General features: G+C 45.6%; 1 protein-coding gene across 2 annotated transcripts in view; it reads left to right on the top strand.

Annotated features, from left to right (window-relative positions):
- Positions 1-18,538, top strand: part of LOC138301898 (uncharacterized) — a 187,769-nt gene extending 169,231 nt beyond the window's left edge. For both annotated transcript variants that reach the window (XM_069242377.1, XM_069242378.1), the window contains exons 3-4: positions 16,329-16,407; positions 17,600-18,538. In XM_069242377.1, coding sequence (XP_069098478.1) covers positions 16,329-16,407; positions 17,600-18,093 — 573 coding nt within the window. In that variant the 3' untranslated portion in view covers positions 18,094-18,538. The remainder of the gene's footprint in view (positions 1-16,328; positions 16,408-17,599) is intronic.
- The last annotated feature ends 702 nt before the right edge of the window (positions 18,539-19,240 follow it).

Raw genomic sequence — 19,240 nt, 5'->3', positions numbered from 1 at the left:
GGGTGCCTGAGGGGCCCTGCACTGCCCATGACAAGTGCAACAGCAGTGCAGGGCCCCCCAGGGGCACCCCAAGTCTCCCTTACCACCAGCCTTTTCATGGCAGTGTTTACCGCCGTGTCCAGGCAGGGTGTCGGTGACTCATAATTCCCAGGGCAGCGGTACTTGTACCGCTGCCCTGGGGCCTGGCAGTATAGTGGAGGGGCCAGCGGTATTGCCGTAGCTATTGCGCCACGGTCATAATAGCTGGCAGAACACCGTAACAGCCTGTGTTACCGCCAGCTTACCACCGGCCGCCAGGGTTATAATGAGGCCCTATATTTTTGATATGTAAAAACCATTGGTCTTGAGTTAATTCATGGAGTGTGTGCTTCTTCTATAGTCTGTGTGTGTACGCCAAATGCTATTTACTACCCTCTGATAAGCCTAACTTCACACTACCACAAAAGAGAGCATTAGTATTATCTACTTTAGCCTGTGTTAAGCCTCTAGGGATCCCCTGGACACTGTGCACTAATGGCCCTGATTATGAACATTGGCAGCTGAGACCGCCATGCCGGTGGCGGCGGTAATGACCACCACTGACATGCCGGTCTCAGCTGCAAAATAATGAAGGCTCTGGTGACCGCCACAGGCGGCCTTCCACTACCGCCGACAGGCAGCCTGACGATGGCGGAAAGCATTATCCGACAGGGCAGCGCTATAATGATCCCTTTTCCTCCAGCCTTTCCCTGGAGGCTTCCCCAGCCAGGGAAAGGCAGGCGGAAGGGGTGCTCCGGGGCACCCCTGGGGGCCCCTGCACTGCCCATGCACTTGGCATGGGCAGTGCAGGGGCCCCCGTGGAGTTCCCCGTCACGCCTGTCACTGCCCAATTTACAGGCAGTGATCTGCGTGACAGGTTCTGCTGCACACGCCGCACATCGGCATTGAGGTCGGCTCCATGTGGAGCCGCCGGCAATGTCCTGGCCCAGCAGAATGTTGTTCATGCTGCCGGCAGGGTCTCTAGGGCGCTGACGGTCAGTGAAATGACCACTAGCATGAACACAGCCGGTCTCAGCTGCAAAATAATGAAGGCTCTGGGGACCGCCACAGACGGCCTTCCACTACCGCCGACAGGCAGCCTGACGATGGCGGAAAGCATTATCCGACAGGGCAGCGCTATAATGATCCCTTTTCCTCCAGCCTTTCCCTGGAGGCTTCCCCAGCCAGGGGAAGGCAGGCGAAAGGGGTGCTCCGGGGCACCCCTGGGGGCCCCTGAACTGCCCATGCACTTGGCATGTGCAGTGCAGGGGCCCTCGTGGAGTTCCCCGTCACGCAGGTCACTGCCCAATTTACAGGCAGTGATCTGCGTGACGGGTTCTGCTGCACACGCCGCACATCGGCATTGAGGTCGGCTTCATGTGGAGCCGCCGGCAATGTCCTGGCCCAGCAGAATGTTGTTCATGCTGCCTGCAGCGTCTCTAGGGCGCTGCCGGTCAGTGAAATAACCGCTAGCATGAACATAGCGGTATCTCACTTTGATATAGTATATACAGAGCCAGCTTCTTGCAGTGCAACTTAACATGAGACTGTACAACTAGGCCCAAAACCTCGCTAACTTAGGGCTTACATTCATTAAAGCAAATAAATAATACGTAATCATAGATATAACATACTACTACATTAACCTAAACATGAGCACGTCATTTCATTTTAATAAGCAATTAATAAGGACACTTTGTGATCACTAGTGGCCACTCAAGTAGGCACATTTTCCAAGTCGTGCATTATTGTCTATATTAATTCATTTTCTATGCAGATTCAACGTTCAGAATACATGAATATTTACTAGTAGAAATTCAGCGTTCACATCACCTTCCAAAGGTTGGGGAGCAAAGTCCTGGCTGGGTTAGAAGACTTCAGTGCAGCATATCTAGATGATACTGCTGTCTTTAGCTCTATCTGGCAGGATCGCCTGACCCAACTAGGGAAGGTCCACTATGGGACCCCATCTGGTAGCCAACTAAGCTAGAACTGACACCACCCACTCAAAGAACCTCGGCATGACCTCCTAAGTCAGTGTTGTCGCTGCCTCATGCTTCCATTACCTGAAGATACTGATGAAGATTTTCAAATAGCTCCCAATTAGCACCTGGAAAACCATTACGCACGGCCTGGTCACAAGCAAGCTGGGCAATAGGAACTCTCCTTATGCAGGGATCAACAGAAAACTCACTGGAAGTCTGCAGACTATTTAGAACACAGCAGCCAGAATCTCTTAATTTCCCATGCTGCACTCACGTCACACCCTACTAGACAGAGTTCACCTGGCTCCCTATTCATAAACGGGCACAATTCAAATGCCTCACCCACGCTTTCAAGGCTCTACACTGGTCTTGCACAACTCAACAATCGGGTTTCACAAACCTTCCAGACACCTCTACTCGAATGGACTCCTACTTGTACAAAGCCAATGAATATGGAAAAACAGATCTGGCGGTGGAGTCCTCTCCTACATCTCCTACATGGAATGACCTGCAGCTACACATAAGAGCTCTCTCCCCACTCTTTGAGTTCTGCAAGGAGTTGAATACCTGGCTTTTGGTGTAGTCCCTCTAGGCCCTAGATGTGTCTAGGCTCACATCTGCTCAGCACCAGGATGCCCTCCTGTGTGATAGTGTACTCTACAAATCTGCATAACATAAGCGTATTGCTTGCATCTTTAGCAAGATGATGTCAAGGAAAGACTCTACCGGAAACCAGAACCCTCTGTTCTTCACCTTTCTCAGATCACCTGTCCAATACGTAAACAATACATCCCTCACAACTGTTAGCTTTAGGTCCAGTTGTGGTCGAACAACCACCACTGCAGATCTTTGGCAGTCTCCTTAGACACCTGGATGTAGTCTGACAGATTGCCCTGGTGCTGAGTCCTCGGAGACTGAAGATTCCACTGCATAGCTTGCATGTGCCACCTGGTGTGATTAACAAGCAGGATGCAGGAGGCAAAGATGCCCAGAAGCCTCAACCCTGTTCTTAATGAGATCCAGGTCAAGAGTTGAAATATCAGAGTCATAGCTTGATATCCAGGACTCGTTGAGGTGGAGAGATAGCTCAAAAAAGCACTGTTTCCAGAATGTGTTCTAAGATGGGGAGCCACTGTGAAGGGACCAGGTGTGACTTTGGCACATTGAAGGATAAATCCAGTGGTGTTAACAGGTTGACTGCAACTGGTTTTCGACTGTTTAAGGCAAGCCCCCTTTTAATAGTCGTGAAGGTATGGGAAGACTGGTATTCCAAACCTCTGCAGATGGGCGACCACCATTCACCTTTGAGAACACCTGATGTGCTCTGGTTAGGCAGCAGGGGACCACAAAGAACTGGAAGTGCTCTTGAACTAACTAGAACTGTGGGTAACACCTATGGAACTTTAATATAGGGATTTGAAAATACGGGTTCTGCACATTGAGCGCCATCATCCAGTCTCCTGGATCCAAGGCAGACAGAACTTGGTCCAGGATGGGCATCTAGAACTAGTCATTCTCTATCACTCTTTTTATTGAATTGTCTGTGAAAATCAATGTTTATAATATAGAATTCAAAACTCTATGGTGTGCAGCTCACTCTTAGAGGTATCCCCTCTGTAAACAAAGAAATCATGAGAGTCAAAAAATGCAGACAGCCCATACATTTCCCATGCAATCACTCAACTCCTGTTCCAGTAAGCCCCTTCATCCCCTAATGCATCCTATTCTACCATGGAGACCATATGTTTGTGTGTTTGTATGAAAATCCCTGACCCAAATATACCCTTCCCTCTGCAGCAGTATAAAAGTCCATTTATGTAGTCTACTTTGCTTTTGTCAGGGCATCAGGAACTCCATTGCCTGGCGATCCCCCTGTTTTGAGTCACCAGGCCCATTACAACCAATCTCTTATCTGCCCAGTTCCCTTCCCATCCCAACATTATTCCCAACAATGCCAACCTGGGGGGTAGCTACGTGGTGTACTCAAACCACTACCGCCACTGTTACTTGTATTCTTGAGCAGTATCTTGATATCACAGGACACCCTAGACTTTTTGAATAAAAGTGCCTTTGTAGGGCTCCTCCCCATCTTGTATAGACATCCCGGCATAACGTAAACCCTGTGAAAGTAGTTTTAGTGATTAAGGTGAAACATCGCTGACATCACTAGCTCCCCACAGCCATTTTCGCCTCAACCTAAGCAACGTCCTCTTGGGAACCCAGGTCTCTTTCCCACCTCTCCCAGAGAGTCTGCAGTAGATCCAGGATATTCTCTAGTACTGCCCTGTATGTGCAGGAGATGGCCTTCTCCCCCTGCCATTCCAGCATCAATTTGTATTCTAATGCATTAAAATCTAGGAGCTCAGTCGAAGTCTCCAGGGAATGACTAATCTGGAACTAGCAGAAAAATTGTGCTTTGTGGATGTTTACTGTGTAGGAAGCTGGCTCTGTATATACTATACCAAAGTAAGATATAGTGTGTACAGAGTCCAGTGGATCCCCAGAGGCTTTACAGAGGCCAAAGCAGATAATACTAATGCTCTCTCTTGTGGTAATGTGGGTGAGCAGTTAGGCTTATCAGAGGGTAGTGCTAAGCATTTGCTGTACACACACAATCAAGACATGAGGCACACACTCAATGACTAACTTCAGTCCAGTGTTTATATATAGAAAATATACGTTGTTATTTTTATTCTAGAACCAAAAAGATCCTTGTTGCAGGTAAGTAGTTTCAAGAATGTATTACTTTCAAGTATCAAATGCACTTTGGTTGTAAATAGACAGTGAATATATGTTTAGCTAAGCAATATGAGGTAATGAAGTACACCGTTTCTTTCCTTGTCACAACAAGTTTATTGAAGAATAGGTTCAGAGTAAAGAAGCCTCATCCTGTCAGCAAGACGTTCCTAGTCAACTGCCCCACCAGGAACCTAACTACAAGCTCCCCATTCCACATTCTAAGTTCTTAGAACTGTCTTGCTCCCAAGAATGAGTATTTCAAAAACAACAAGAGAATATACATAGTGCTTAACAAGAATTATCTAAAATAACAATAAGTGTACAGCAACAATAAGTTTACAATACTACATCACCTCCCTTACATTACCAACTCAAACATACAAAAGAGAAAGTGATGAACCTAATTACACATAATCTCGTAGTCTCTCAGGTCTCCTAATTAATCTCACAGGTCTGGAACTCATCTTTTTTGTGGAATCAAAAACAATATGAGAACCATTATCAAGTGTATCAGATACACTAGACTTTGAAGTGACAGACTCCTCACTACACTTTGAAGTGCCAGACTCCTTAAACTCATCTGGCTTACAGATGTCACATTTTGCTACTCTGTTTAAGTTCCATATTTTATGATCATTTGTCTTTATTGCATTTTTAAAGAGTTTCACAACTTTAAACGGACCTAAGTATTTACTAATTGTTTTTCCACCCCTCGGAGACTTTATTTTTATCCAATCACCAACTTTTATACTGGTTTCCTTTACACTTTTTCGTGTATCATACAATTTTTTCCTTTGAATTTTTTTCTCACGTTCTTTATTTCTCCAACCTTTCACATCACCAATCAAGGGATCAACACACAAACGTTTCTCTTGCACCCATCCAGGAGCTACCTCATGACACGGTAACCTTCCCTTAAATAGACGAAAAGGAGTCACCCCTGTGGAGGAATGTGGAGTCAAACGATATTCACGCACCTTTTTCCTTATTTCACTCTCCCACTCATTACCTTGCCTTTGTGCCAATTGAATACTTTCTTTAAGAACCTTGATAAATCGTTCTACCACCCCATTGGATTCAGGATGATATAAAGCAGCTTTTTTGTGATTAATCCCTCTGTCTTTCAAAAAGGATTCTGTAGCTTTCGAAGTAAATTGAACTCCATTATCAGTAAGGACAGAGGAAGGAAACCCTTCCCTTTCAAAAAGTTCTTCAAGAAAGGCAATTATGTCTTTAGATTCTACAGAACTCACAATCTTTATTTCTGGCCATCTTGAATACATATCAATAGAGACCAACACATACCTGTCCATTGAGCCTAACCTCACTGGTCCTAGAATATCTAAGGCTACATCCATCCAAGGTCCTAAGGAGTCCTCCCTTAACACCATGGGTTGTATCCTGCATTTTAAGACTTTATCCGATTGGGCACACAAAAGACAATCCCTTACTTCTCTCTCCACCATAGTATCCATGGCAGGCCACCAATAAGTACACCTCAATCTCTCTTTAGTTTTGGAGATACCCATATGGCTAGAGTGAGCATGCGCAACTAACTTTTTCCTCAAAGAAAGGGGAGGAACCAACTTACTACTTCTAAGTAACAGATCATCTATAATCGTTAACTCATTCCTTACTTGCCAAAACGGCACAACACCTTCTTCACAATGTTTTTAACACCCCATCCATTTTTCGTTTGTTCAATTACTTTTTGTAAGGTAACGTCTTTCAGTAATTCATCTCACCATTCCGATTCTTGAATAATCGAGTTCGTAACAAGACAAACTTTAACATCCTGGTCAAATTCATCACTCGTAAAGTAGTCATCATCATCACTGCCACACTCCCTGTCAGTTTCATCCAAAGAATAGGATTTGCAAAGCCTAGAGAGACAATCAGCTTGCAAATTGAGAGTGCCAGGCATATAGACCACTGTATAATCAAACTCTTGCAAAGCTACTACCCATTTGCGAATACGGTGTGACACCAAGTCAATACCTTTGTTCTTGAAAACTTCTTTCAGAGGTTTATGGTCTGTGATAACTTCAAAGTTACAACCCCATAAAAAATTTCTTAATTTTCTTATTGCCCAATAAACACTTAGTGCTTCTTTTTCGATCACAGAATAATTGTATTCAGCCCCTTTCAAGCTTCTAGACAAAAATAAAATTGTCCTATTGACACCATCTGCTCTCTGTGTTAGTACTGCTCCAATGCCTTTCGAGCTGGCATCACACATTAATTTGATCTCATCATTAGGGTCATAACTACCTAAATTACCTGCCTTGCGTAGGGAACCTTTAATATCTTGAAATTCATTATCACATCGAGCACACCAGGAAAATTCACTCCCTTTCTTCAAAAGATCTCTCATGTTCCTTGTTCTCTCAGCAAACTTAGGTACAAATTTATTATAAAATTCTGCCATCCCAAGAAATTTTACCAGTTCCTGCTTGTTTTCTGGAGATGGAATATTTATGATTGTGTCAACCAAAGCAGATTTAGGACGGATGCCTTTTCCTGAGATTTCATGACCTAAATATTCTATGGAGGACATGTTAAACTTACATTTTTCAGATTTCAGGGTAAGACCCGAGTTTCTCAATCTGTGTAAGACTATTCTCAAACTCTCGTCATGTTTAGTTAAATCATTTCCATATATTAAAATATCATCTAGGTAAATCTTAACACCTTTCACACCACTTAATACTTTTTCAAGTGCCCTTTGAAATACAGAAGCTGCTGAGATTAAGCCAAAAGGCATCCTGAGAAACTTAAAGGTACCGAAAGGGGTAATGAAGGTTGTGAGATCTTGTGAAGATGGATGTAGTTTTATCTGATGGTATGCAGAGGAAAGATCAAGAGTTGAAAAGTGTTTTGCACCATTAAGAGAGCATAACATTTCATTAATGTTAGGAAGTGGATGATGGTCTACTACTACTGCCTTGTTTAACTCTCTGAGGTCTACACAAAGTCTAACTTCGCCATTAGCTTTCTTAATCATAACAACAGGAGCAACCCACTCAGATGCCTCTACCTCTTGAATTATACCACTATTCAATAATCTGTCTATTTCTTCTTTCATTTTAAGTTTGACAGTGAAAGGAACCGATTTCAACTTTGCTATTTTGGGATGAGCTCCAGGCTTTAAACTAATTGCAAGTTGGTAATTATTGAGACAGCCAATTTCTTTTTTGAAAACATCAGGAAATTTGTTAATCCATGTTTGTCCCTGTTCATCCACTTGAATAACAGAAGAAACATCCTTAAGAAGTACCGATGGGACCTCATTAGGGTCAAGGTAAACACGCAAATCACGTTGGTGAAACCAACTTATCAAAGAATCCCCTTTTAGTGACACATACACTTTTGCCGGAATTATACGTTCTTTGAACTCAATAGTACCCCAAAAGTATCCAAGAAGTTTGATAGGTACTCCACCATAACCTTTGGGAGAGATATCAGGCTTTTGTAAGATAAGTTTACCTTTCAAGTATAAATCATAAAAACTTTTAGGAACTAAAGTTATTTTAGCTCCAGAATCAAATAAAACTTTCACACTTGCACCATTCACCAAAATTGTTTCTAGGGGACCATCCAAGTGTCCACCAGTATTCTGCAAGATGTCAATTACGTTTATCACATCAACATCATCATTCGTGTCTTCAAAAACTACTTCACTAACTTTCCTAGAGCCTGTTTTTGTTTTGCAACATTTTGCCAAGTGACCTCTCTTTCCACAATTTCTACATAATACTTTCCAAGCAGGACAATCCTTATTATTAGCCATGTGACCTGCATTGCCACATCTAAAACATTTCCCCGTAAAAGACTTTAAGCTCTTAATATCATTCTTTTCTTTGAAATGCTTGACTTCAATTTTACTACTTTGAACAGTTTTAACAGAACCCCCTTCTTCTATATCATATTCATCAGTTGTAGTTTTTTGATTCTTCAAAATCTGAATACAGTTCTTAGAATGTTCACATGCTTTGGCCATAGAAACTACTTCATCTAACGATGGGTTGTCTTTTTGGCACATATTTTCTCTAGCCTTTTCCAATGAGCAACCCAACATGAATTGATCTCTTAAGCGCTCTTCATAAGAAGCCCCAAATGAACAGTTAGTGGCAAGACCACGTAGTGCTGTAATATATTGTTCAATTGATTCTTCTTGTCGTTGTAACCTCTTTCCAAATTGGTAACGTTCCAAAACTGTACAGACTTTAGATAAAAAATGTAAATCAAGTTTTTTGATACAAATCTCATATTCGTTGAGACCAGCCGAATCATTATCCAATAAATCAGGCAGGTTTTCAAAAATTTCCTGTCCCTCAGTGCCTAAACAGTGCATTAACAAGGAAGTCTTTCTCTCCGCACTAAGAGACGTGCCGCAGACTTTTGCATAATTTGTAAACACTTTTTTCCACTTTTGCCATTTAATGGGAGGTTCTCCTGGAGATACCAAGAAGAAGGGTGCTGCAGGTACATTTTGCATGCTGTCAATATTATTTAAATTCTACAGATGAACACAATTATACACCAGATTAAATTGTTATTATTATTATTGTGTAGAATTATGAGGAATCATGTACATTTGAATTAGTTATTATTAATAAAGTCTCCGGAAACAAATATGTACTACACCGTACACTTAGAAGTCTCAAAAACAAATGTATGCCACGTTGTAAAGCAAAGAAACAGCTTAAGGTCAGCTTCACGTTGTTGTTGTCAAATGTATCCCGCGATGTTAAACAAAGTCAGCTTCACTTTATAGTTAAGACAGAAACCTCGGAATGCGCGTCTCTCGTTGCTTGGGAGACGCGTATTTACGCTGTGTAAACAGGCCTCGAATCACGCACTGTATTTTTGCAGAAAGCGTCTCTGTTGCCTTGGAGACGTATAATGACGTTGTATGAGCACCTTAATTGAAGGAGGCGTCTCCACGTTGCCTAGGTAGCATGCGTTGGCATTGCACGCGTCAGGAATCCGAAACGCCGAAACACAGAGCGCGTGCCGAAATTTAAAGCAATATACTTTGCGTAAGATATAAAACCAATGAGACCGAATCGTCAGAGTATTTCCTGCTCGTTGACTCGTAAACCTCCAACTCACCCGTAGGAGGAGAAAGCACAGTTGTCCTCAGACTGGTCCCGTAGCCGACATAACTTTGAAGTGCGGATCGTCCAGTTGAGGCTTCAAGGCTGTGAAGTTTTCACCATCCTCGTCGCCAAAATGAGGTAATGAAGTACACCGTTTCTTTCCTTGTCACAACAAGTTTATTGAAGAATAGGTTCAGAGTAAAGAAGCCTCATCCTGTCAGCAAGACGTTCCTAGTCAACTGCCCCACCAGGAACCTAACTACAAGCTCCCCATTCCACATTCTAAGTTCTTAGAACTGTCTTGCTCCCAAGAATGAGTATTTCAAAAACAACAAGAGAATATACATAGTGCTTAACAAGAATTATCTAAAATAACAATAAGTGTACAGCAACAATAAGTTTACAATACTACACAATACTTTTCAATAACAAAAATAGACAGTGGAAAAGTCATTGAAGGCAATGCAGTCCTATGGGACAAAAAGCACAAGCACAGTTTACAGGTAAGTACTTGACTTACTGTCCCAGTGTTCAGGGGATTAAATGTCCACAAGGCAAGGTTCAAGGGCACACCCAGAGTGCACCACCAGCAACACAGAGGTCAAATGTGGTGTTTGGCGCCCAGTAGAAACCGCTGAAGACTGGGGGCACTTAGAAAGATGCGGCCTGCAGGTAAGTACCCGCAGGTTCAGGGCAGAGGCCCTGGGGGTTTAGATCAGGACGTGGGGGGGGGACTGGTCAGCACCAAACATACACCCTCAGTGGCACGGTGGCCGGGTGCAAACACAGTTTCGGGTGCCCAATGCAATTCATTGAGGATCTCCGGTTTCAAAAAAGAGGCTGCAGGCTTGGTCCAGGGAGTGGGATGGAGTGAACCAGTGGCTGGGCAGGTAGGTGGGGATGCCACTGGACACCTGTGGACCATCTGTTGGGTTCCACAAGGCCAGGGGCTGCGGGTGCAGGGGTACTTTTTGACATTAGGAAATCTTCGTCGGTTGCGGTCAGTGGTTTCCTCTGGATTAAGACTGCAGGCGTCATCGTGTTGGTCAGGAGGGTTCAACCCACTGTGGGTTTGAGGTTGAAATCACCAGGGGATCTTCTCTGGACTGGTGGGCCACCTGGTCTCAGGCCGTGGGTGTTGTGTGCTGAGTGGGCAGGACTCGCGGCTCCGTGGGGCACTCGAGTCCTTCCTGGAGTTTTCTTTTTTGACAGGGTCGCTGTCCTCAGGAGTTCTTGATCTTTAGGGAAGGCAGGCAATTCTCTGAGAGTTTGTAGAGGTTGCTGGGCCTGCAGAATGAGCCGTCTTTTGTAGCAGGAGTTTTGAAGCTGCAGACAGGTGGGTAGAGCTGGGGCCAAGTCAATTGTTGTCTGGAGTCTTCACTACTGGTACGGCTCTTCAGTCCTCCTTCTTTAGGTCGCCAGGAATCTCAAGAGCAAGTTTCAGGGGTGCCCCTAAATACTAGCCAATGGCTTCTGACCCTGAGGGTGACTACACCCGTCCTGTGCCCACTCCCTTTAGGGAGGGGGGCACAGTCCTGCCCCTATTGGCTACCATCCCCGAAAACAAGATGGAGAATTCTGAAGAGAGGAGTTCACCTCAGCTCCAAGCACCCTATGGTTGGCCCAGGTGAGGTGGACACTCCTCTTGTTTACAAACTTTCCCACCAAACCTTCTGCCAAAAAGTGGGGCTTGATCCTGGGGGTGGGCATCTCCACTGGTTGGAGTGCGCTGGGTCAGCATAACAAAGGGAAGGGGCCTTTAAGGCTCACCGCCAAGTGTTGCTGTTCCTGCAAGGGGGTAGTGTGAAGTACCTCCACCCAGTGCAAGCTTTGTCTCTGACTCCTGAGGGCACAATGACACTCACCTCACTGCGTAAGAAACCTCTCTGGTGGTGGCAGGCTGGCAGAGACCGATCAGACACACACTAGATAGTTGGTTGCATTTCAGGGGACAACTCTAAGATACCCTCTTTGTGCATTTGTTAGTAAATCCAACAATGTCACCAATGTAGGTTTAATAAGCTGAGAAGTTTAATACCAAACTTCATAGCATTCAGTAAAGCCTTCATGGAGCTGTGGAGTTCGTAATCACAAACTCCCAGCCCATGGACTTAGTATGGCTTCACTGCAATCACAATGTCTAAGACTGGACATAGACACTGTAGGGGCACATTGCTTATGCAGCTATGCCCTCTCATGTGGTATAGTGCACCCTGCCTTAGGGCTGTAAGGCCTGCTAGAGGTGTGACTTATCTATACCACAGGCAGTGTTTGTAGGCATGGTATCCAACAAGGTTTTCCATGTTGACTTTACCTTTTTCTCAACAGCAACACACAGAATCTGCAAAGGAAGTGTGCATATGTTAGGTGAGGGGTCCCTTACGGTGGCAGAACACATGCTGTAGCCCTTAGGGGCCTTCCTTGGTTACAGGGCCCTTGGTACCACTGTTACCTTTTACAAGGGACTTATCTATGTGCCAGGGATGTGCAAATTGTGGAAACAATGGTACATTTTTAGTGAAAGAACATTGGTGGTAGGGCCTGGTTAGCAGGGCCCCAGCACACACTGTCAAGTCAGCATCAGTATCAGGCAAAAAGTGTGGGGGGACGGGGTAACCGCAACAAGGAGCCATTTTACTACAGTGGCCAGATAAAGAACAAAACAAAAACCTCAGAAAGATTGGCTGCGAGGGGGTCAGCAGGCTTGTCTGTACACCATACTGCAAATTTGTTCCATCAACAGACGTATACCGTTTTGGTGGAGGGGCGCCTGGCTGGCAAGATAACGTTACAGACTTTAGGCAGAAGGTCAAAAGAAGGTCAACTGTCACTGCTCAGTCTCCACACAAGAAGGCGGAGACTGGATAGGTTCGGGTGGAGAACCTGTCCAAGCTGCTGAGACAGAAGATCTGCCTGAAGGGGCAGCCTGATCGGAGGATCGATGGCCATGTTCAAGAACTTTGGATACCATACCCAGTCCAGAGCCACAAGAATGACTTGGGCCCGGTTGTTCTTGATCTTCTTTAGAATTCGGGGAGAAGTGGTACCAGTGGAAAGGAGGCCTGAGTTCCACTCAAGATGAAAAACGTAGCCAAGCAAATGTCACCGTGGAAACCTCAATGTTCAAAACAGCTGACATTACGCGTTCTCTGCAAAGGCAAACTGATCTAACCAAGGCTCTTTCCATTGCTGAAACAGAATTAGTGCCACCTCCGGAGGGAGACCCCATTCATGATTGACCAGGCATTGATGGCCGAGCTTGTCTACTCTGGCGTTCAGAGAACCCGCCAGATGTTGAACCACCAGGGATATGCCCTGATGTTCCAGCCATGTCCAGAGGCGTAGAGTCTCCTGACAGGGCCCACGACCCGCCCTGCTTGTTGCAGCACCAGATGGCAGTGGTGTTGTCCGTAAACACCTGCACCACTTTCCCTTTGAGAGAGGGAAGGAACGCTTTCAATGCTAGCCTGATTGCCCCGAGCTCCAAAGGATTGATTTGGAGCTCGGACTCTGCCAGAGACCAGACACCCCTGATCTCCGCCTCTCCCAGATAGTCACCCCATCCCGGGAGTGACATAACTGTTACTACAGTCAGATCAGGTTGGGGAAGGGAGAGGTAACTGCCTCTGACCAAATGGTGGTTCGAACGCCACCACTGCACAGTCCCCTCCAAGATCTGGACATGTCGTAGAGATTCCTCTGAGCCCACTGGAATTTCAGGTCCCACTACAGAGCACGCATTTGTCACCAGCAGAAGGTTATGAGGCCCAGCAGCTCAGAGTCATTCTCACCGAAATCCAGGACAGAGGCTGAAACATCGGTATCCTAGCCTGAATATCCTGGACTCACCGCTCATGAGGATATGCCCCAAACTGCACTGTGTCTAGAAGAGCTTCAATGGAAGGGAGCATCTGAGAAGGAGTCAGGTGGGACTTTGGCATGTTTATAGTGAACTCCAGCAAATGCAGAAGTTCCACCGTAGTCTGGAGGTGGGAGATGACAGCCTCGGGTGAGCCTGCCTTCCACAGCCAGTCGTTGAGGTAGGAGAAGACTGAAACCCCCAACCTGTGCAGATGAGCAGCGACCACTGCCATCACTTTCGTGAACACCAAGGGGTGCTGGTAAGGCCAAAGGGAGCACAGTAAATTGAAAATGTTCGTGACCTACCACGGACCACAAGTAACATCTGTGGGCAGGCAGAACAGAATATGGAAATATGCATCCTTCAACCCCAACGCTACCATCTAGTCTCCAGGGTCCAGGGCAGATAGGACCGGAGCCAAAATGAGCATTTTGAACTTATCCTTCCTGAGAAAGAGATTGAGGGACTGGAGGTCTAGGGTAGGGCAGAGGCCCATGTCTTTTTTGGGCACCAGAAAGTAGCAGGAATAACAACCACAACCTACTTCTGACACAGGGACTCTCTGTAAGGCTATCTTTGCTAGACGAGCCATAACATTCTTGTGGAGAAGTGCCAAGTGATCCATGTCATCCGATCGTAGGATGGTGGCATGGTGAGAGGGAAAGTCTTGAAGGGAAGGGAGTAGTCCAGTCAGACTATTTGCAAAAACCCATCTGTCTGATGTGATGGCGTTCCAGTGGGGCAGGTGATGGCAAATCCTGCTGCCGAATGGTCCTTGGTGGGGAAGTGCCAGATGAGGAAGGTTTGGTGGCTGCAGCGGAGGGTGGTGGGTGAACTGGCTAGACCGATGGCTCCCTGATCCACGCAGACATTATGGGGCTCATTACAACCCTGGCGGTCTTCGACCACCAGGGCTGTTTTGGAGGAAGCACCACCAACAGGCTGGCAATGCTTCCAGGGGCATTACGATTGCAGTGGTTTAAATCCCCCATGGCAGCGCTGGCCAGGGGATTATGAGTCCCCCCTCCCGACAGCCTTTTCATGGCATTAAGAACCGCCATGAAAAGGCTGGCGGAAAGGGGAGTTGTGGGGCCCCTGGGGGCCCCATGGAGCTTTTTACTGTCTGCTATGCAGACAGTGAAAAGCACGATAGGTGCAACTGCACCCGTCGCACAGCCGCAACACCGCCGGCTCCATTTGGAGCCGGCTCCTGTGTTGCAGCCGAGATCCCCGCTGGGCCTTTCCGCCCGCCGGCCCAGCGGGGATCTCATAATAGACCCTGAGGGAGTGCGGCTGCATTGGCAGCCGCATGAGGGCCTATGTCCCCGGCCAGGCAGAGGCTCAGCAGTATGCATGGCGCGGTGGCTAGCAAGGAAAGGGAGCGTGGTTGGGCACCCCTTCCGTAGCCAAGAAAGGGACAAAGAGCAGACTGAGGGGGGGAGGGGGCAAATGGCAGCAGCGAGGCCAAGGGACTTGACCTTAGCCCGGGACTCCTTAAATCGCTCAAGCTGCGAGTCTGCTTTGTCTCCAAAGAGACGGGTGCCATCAAAGGGCATGTCCATTAGTGTAGATTGGACATCCCCTGAAAAAACAGATGTCCTTAACCAGGCCTGGGTAATTGATGCACTATGTGAAGGATGACAAATGCTAGCAGTCAGGCAGCTCATATTTTCCACACATACAGGTTGCTTGTAGCAGAATGTAATGTAGTGCCGCCTTTGTGTCAGACAAGCGACACATTAATGAGGCAATCAGGACTCTACAGGTCACAATAGCCAGTGAAGTATGGATGTAGTAACATCATACCTACATATGTTGACGCTATAGCTAGACTGACATTTGAAACCCTACATGATGCTGAAAATGAGTGCTGCCTTCACGTCAATTGAAGTTAGCAATGTGGCCCACACATATGTCACATGTGTGTCTGGTTAGTGTGTAGGGAAAGTGTTCACGGAAGTGCCATGCTGTTCGTGATAAATGTGCTCCTTCACATTTTATTGATACATGCCAGATCTGAACATGAACCATATTTGTAAAGGACTCAGGTGCCCTCAGCTAACATATTAGACAGGTATTTATTGTCACTTGTGCCAAAATCCGAATATGGAATGTCAGTCCAAAGGCATGAACTAGGGTACAAACATCTATGTTTGGTGCCAATCACCATTGTTTGGACACATCAATTTATGAAACTGTAACAACATGAGGTATTGCCAAAGTACCTGGCCCTCTGTACCATGTACCTAACTGTCACAAATGTGTCATGACCACATAGGCTGTTTGACAGGTCATGCAGTCCTCAAGTAACCAGCTTTTGGATGTCTCTCTTGGATGCACATGATGAGATGAATACACACCTATATTGTTAACACTATAACACTAATGGAGGTGCATGTTTGCCACCACATGACAGTCCGGGCCACTGCATGTGTGTAGAAGTGTGTGTAACTGTAGCAGGAGACCCATCCTATGTAAATGTTGCACAGGAATTATTCCATGCAGTATGAGCATGTGTGAAAGTGTTTCATTACTCATGTCAGATTATCACATTGTGTTTGTATTTGAAATTGTTTGTCAGTGCACGGATTCTGAGCATATTCTTCCTTCCATGCTTTACAGGTGGACCTGCACCGTACACAGTGGGAGAGGTGGCTCGTTATGAGGACCCCGACACCTACAGGGAGTGTTGACATGTGTGGTATGTTTTGTGTTTGCTGGTGATGTGTGATGGACTACTGTGTGTTGAACAGATTGCAAGGTTTGATGCGCTGCCCAATCATTAGTCTTGTTCCATTAGTGGGATTTCAGTTATCACTTCATTTTGAGTTGACCTATGCTTATCCATTTGTCTGATCTTGGGTCTGTAGGCCATTCCTGTATAGCCCGCTATGGGAAATGGGGTGAGTCATGTGGAATACACTAGTTACTTTAAGAGTTGCACTGGGACTCGTCTCGGACTGAGTCTGCATGTCAGACTGACATTCTCCCAGATAGCTTCTGCAAATGGCTTGTCTGAAATATGCTGCTTCCCTATTAACCGATGTACTGAGTACACTGTAGGTTGGATCTTCCGGGAGCATGTACTTCCACAAGTTGTACTAGAAGTGTGTGGGACTAGAGTGCAACGGTTTAGGTGTGCATGCTATTCATGATCATGGGTGTTCTTGCTCCTTTGTGTCTGTAGAAACATATGCCTCACTGGAAGTATGTGATGTTGGCCTAGGTCAGTACATTTTGACATGTGTGGACCTTGGATAGGATAAGGTTTAGCTGACTCCAATTTGTTGATAGCCCTACACTGGTGGTGTGTGTGTGTGGAGGCAAAAACATGTTGAGCTTTCCATACACTCCTGGGTGTGCATCTATTTTGGGATTGTTTGTTGTTCTTCCCTCCCCCCCCCCTCAAAGACAGGCATGGGTTTATGAATAGGGTACCTAGGACTGAAGCAACCAGTATGTTACACATACTTGTGATTATATGAAATATGGTTTTGAACCTAGTGTACACACACAGTTATGGCACATGAGTTCTATACTAGCAAATCCCATTACAAATTGCAGACCTTGAAGTTTGTGATTGTTATCACATACACTGACATATGTAGTCCAGGCAATAGGCGGAGGAGGTGCAGCATGATTGTTAGCTGCAACTGTAAGTACTTTGATGACAAGTTATTGGTAGTTGTTACCCATCATGCAGATTATTGTATATGCTATGTGTGAGATGACCTTTGTATGCAGGCTTCCCATGTACTTCCTCTGAGACTTTCAATGATCTGTATGGTGATATGAGCTGTTACAAGTACAGTAAATGTATTATCAGATTGACCACTTGTGCTATTCCACACAATGCAGTTCCTATGGTAAATAGTTGCCCTTTGTCTTCACAGCTGCAAACATGAGTGCCGCACATAGGCATGAATTTGAGAGGCGGGCCATGAGGTACCGACACATCCTGCAGGTGCAGTCGGGGTTCCAACGGATGGCCCGTAAATACCAGTCAGATCGGGCTTCCGGAGCATGGTGGGCTTCACCACCGGGTGGCCCAAGGTTGCCCACTACAGCTGCCACCACAACCACCGGTTCTCCCCAATCGGCCCCAGCCACAGCGGGGACAGTTGTCCCTGCCTCTGCAGCACAACCAGGACCCAGCAGTGTGACAGCTGCAGGACAGTCCAGTGGGCTAGGCTCAACACCCACACAGAGCACCTCTGCTGGGACCCAAACAGCAGCAGCACCTCCAATCGACCCTGCGGCATTCCAGGCTTTGGAACGCAAAATGGACAAATTTATGAGGAAGGTGGACAAGCTTAGCCAGGATGTGGCCTACATCAAGAAGTGGGTCAGGTGTATCAGGCGGACCCTCCCGAGGGCCAACCTCTAGGACTGATATGTTCAATGTACATAATTCCCTCCCCTCCCTCCTCTTTCCTTGTTATCATGATTAGTGGGCTTGGGGGATTAGTGTTAGGTTAGTATAGGTTGTTAGCTTAGTTAGTGTTAGGGAGGAGGGTAGGGGGTCCTGGTTCTTTCTACTTTTCATTATTAAGTGTGTGGGTGGGGCTCAATGTTGGGGTTCCTGTGTGTTTAAAAAAAAAAAGAAAAAAATGTACAAAAAAATATGATTGTTTAGGATAGTATAGTATGTGTGTAGGTTAGTATGTGTTGTCCTGCATGTGTCCTGTCTCATAATGGTGGGTGGGGGTTTGATGTTTAGATCGATTCGTTATATGTGTAGAGTAAGTTTAGCTTAGGTTAGTTAGGGACAGTTGTGGGTAATGAGTAGTCAGGTTAGATTAGTGTAGGTATGACTTTTCCCTTAGTTGCCTCTGGTGTGATTAGTTATGAATAAATATATAGATAACCCTTTGCATTATGTGTTAACTGCTACTTGATCATGGCCTTGCCATCGGTGTAGGTGATTGTTGTTCTATGACATTTGTGTCCTATGCTACAAACCAAAACAAACTGAGGTGTAAAATGGCAGCTACCCCTGTGCTACCTTGGTAAGTATCCACCATTTGTTAGAACCACCATTCGGAGTTGACATGGATCACAAAGGATTTGTGTCGATGAGTATGTTTTCTACGTCACAAAGTGTGCTTCCAGACTTGGTATTGTGGGGAAATTTTTAGGTCGGACTGCAGTGTGATGTTCAGGGACATCTTTGAAGATGAGGTCTTGTTAACACTCTTGTCTTCATAACTGACATTGATCATTTGTGCTAAAATTCAGCATGATTACCTATTTGGATGTTTACTCAGAAAGGTTGATTGATGCTGTGTTTTGTAGTGTTTGCTTAGATTAGACTGCATAATTAAATGTGTTAGTATTGCATGGTGACAACATTTATCAGCCACTATTAGTTGACTTTGATTTCTCTTGATGAAGCATTACTCTGTACAACACAGCCTGATTGTATGTGGTTTCTCCCTTCATCAGTTATTCTCCTCAGGATGGGCAGGCTATGATGCAATCCTTGCCACTGCACAGATGTATCTGACTACATGATGTCAGGACAGTTGTATTGA

Source organism: Pleurodeles waltl, chromosome 6 (assembly GCF_031143425.1).
Source record: "Pleurodeles waltl isolate 20211129_DDA chromosome 6, aPleWal1.hap1.20221129, whole genome shotgun sequence".
Taxonomy (NCBI): Eukaryota; Metazoa; Chordata; class Amphibia; order Caudata; family Salamandridae; genus Pleurodeles; species Pleurodeles waltl.
This window is presented reverse-complemented; position numbering and strand designations above follow the sequence as displayed.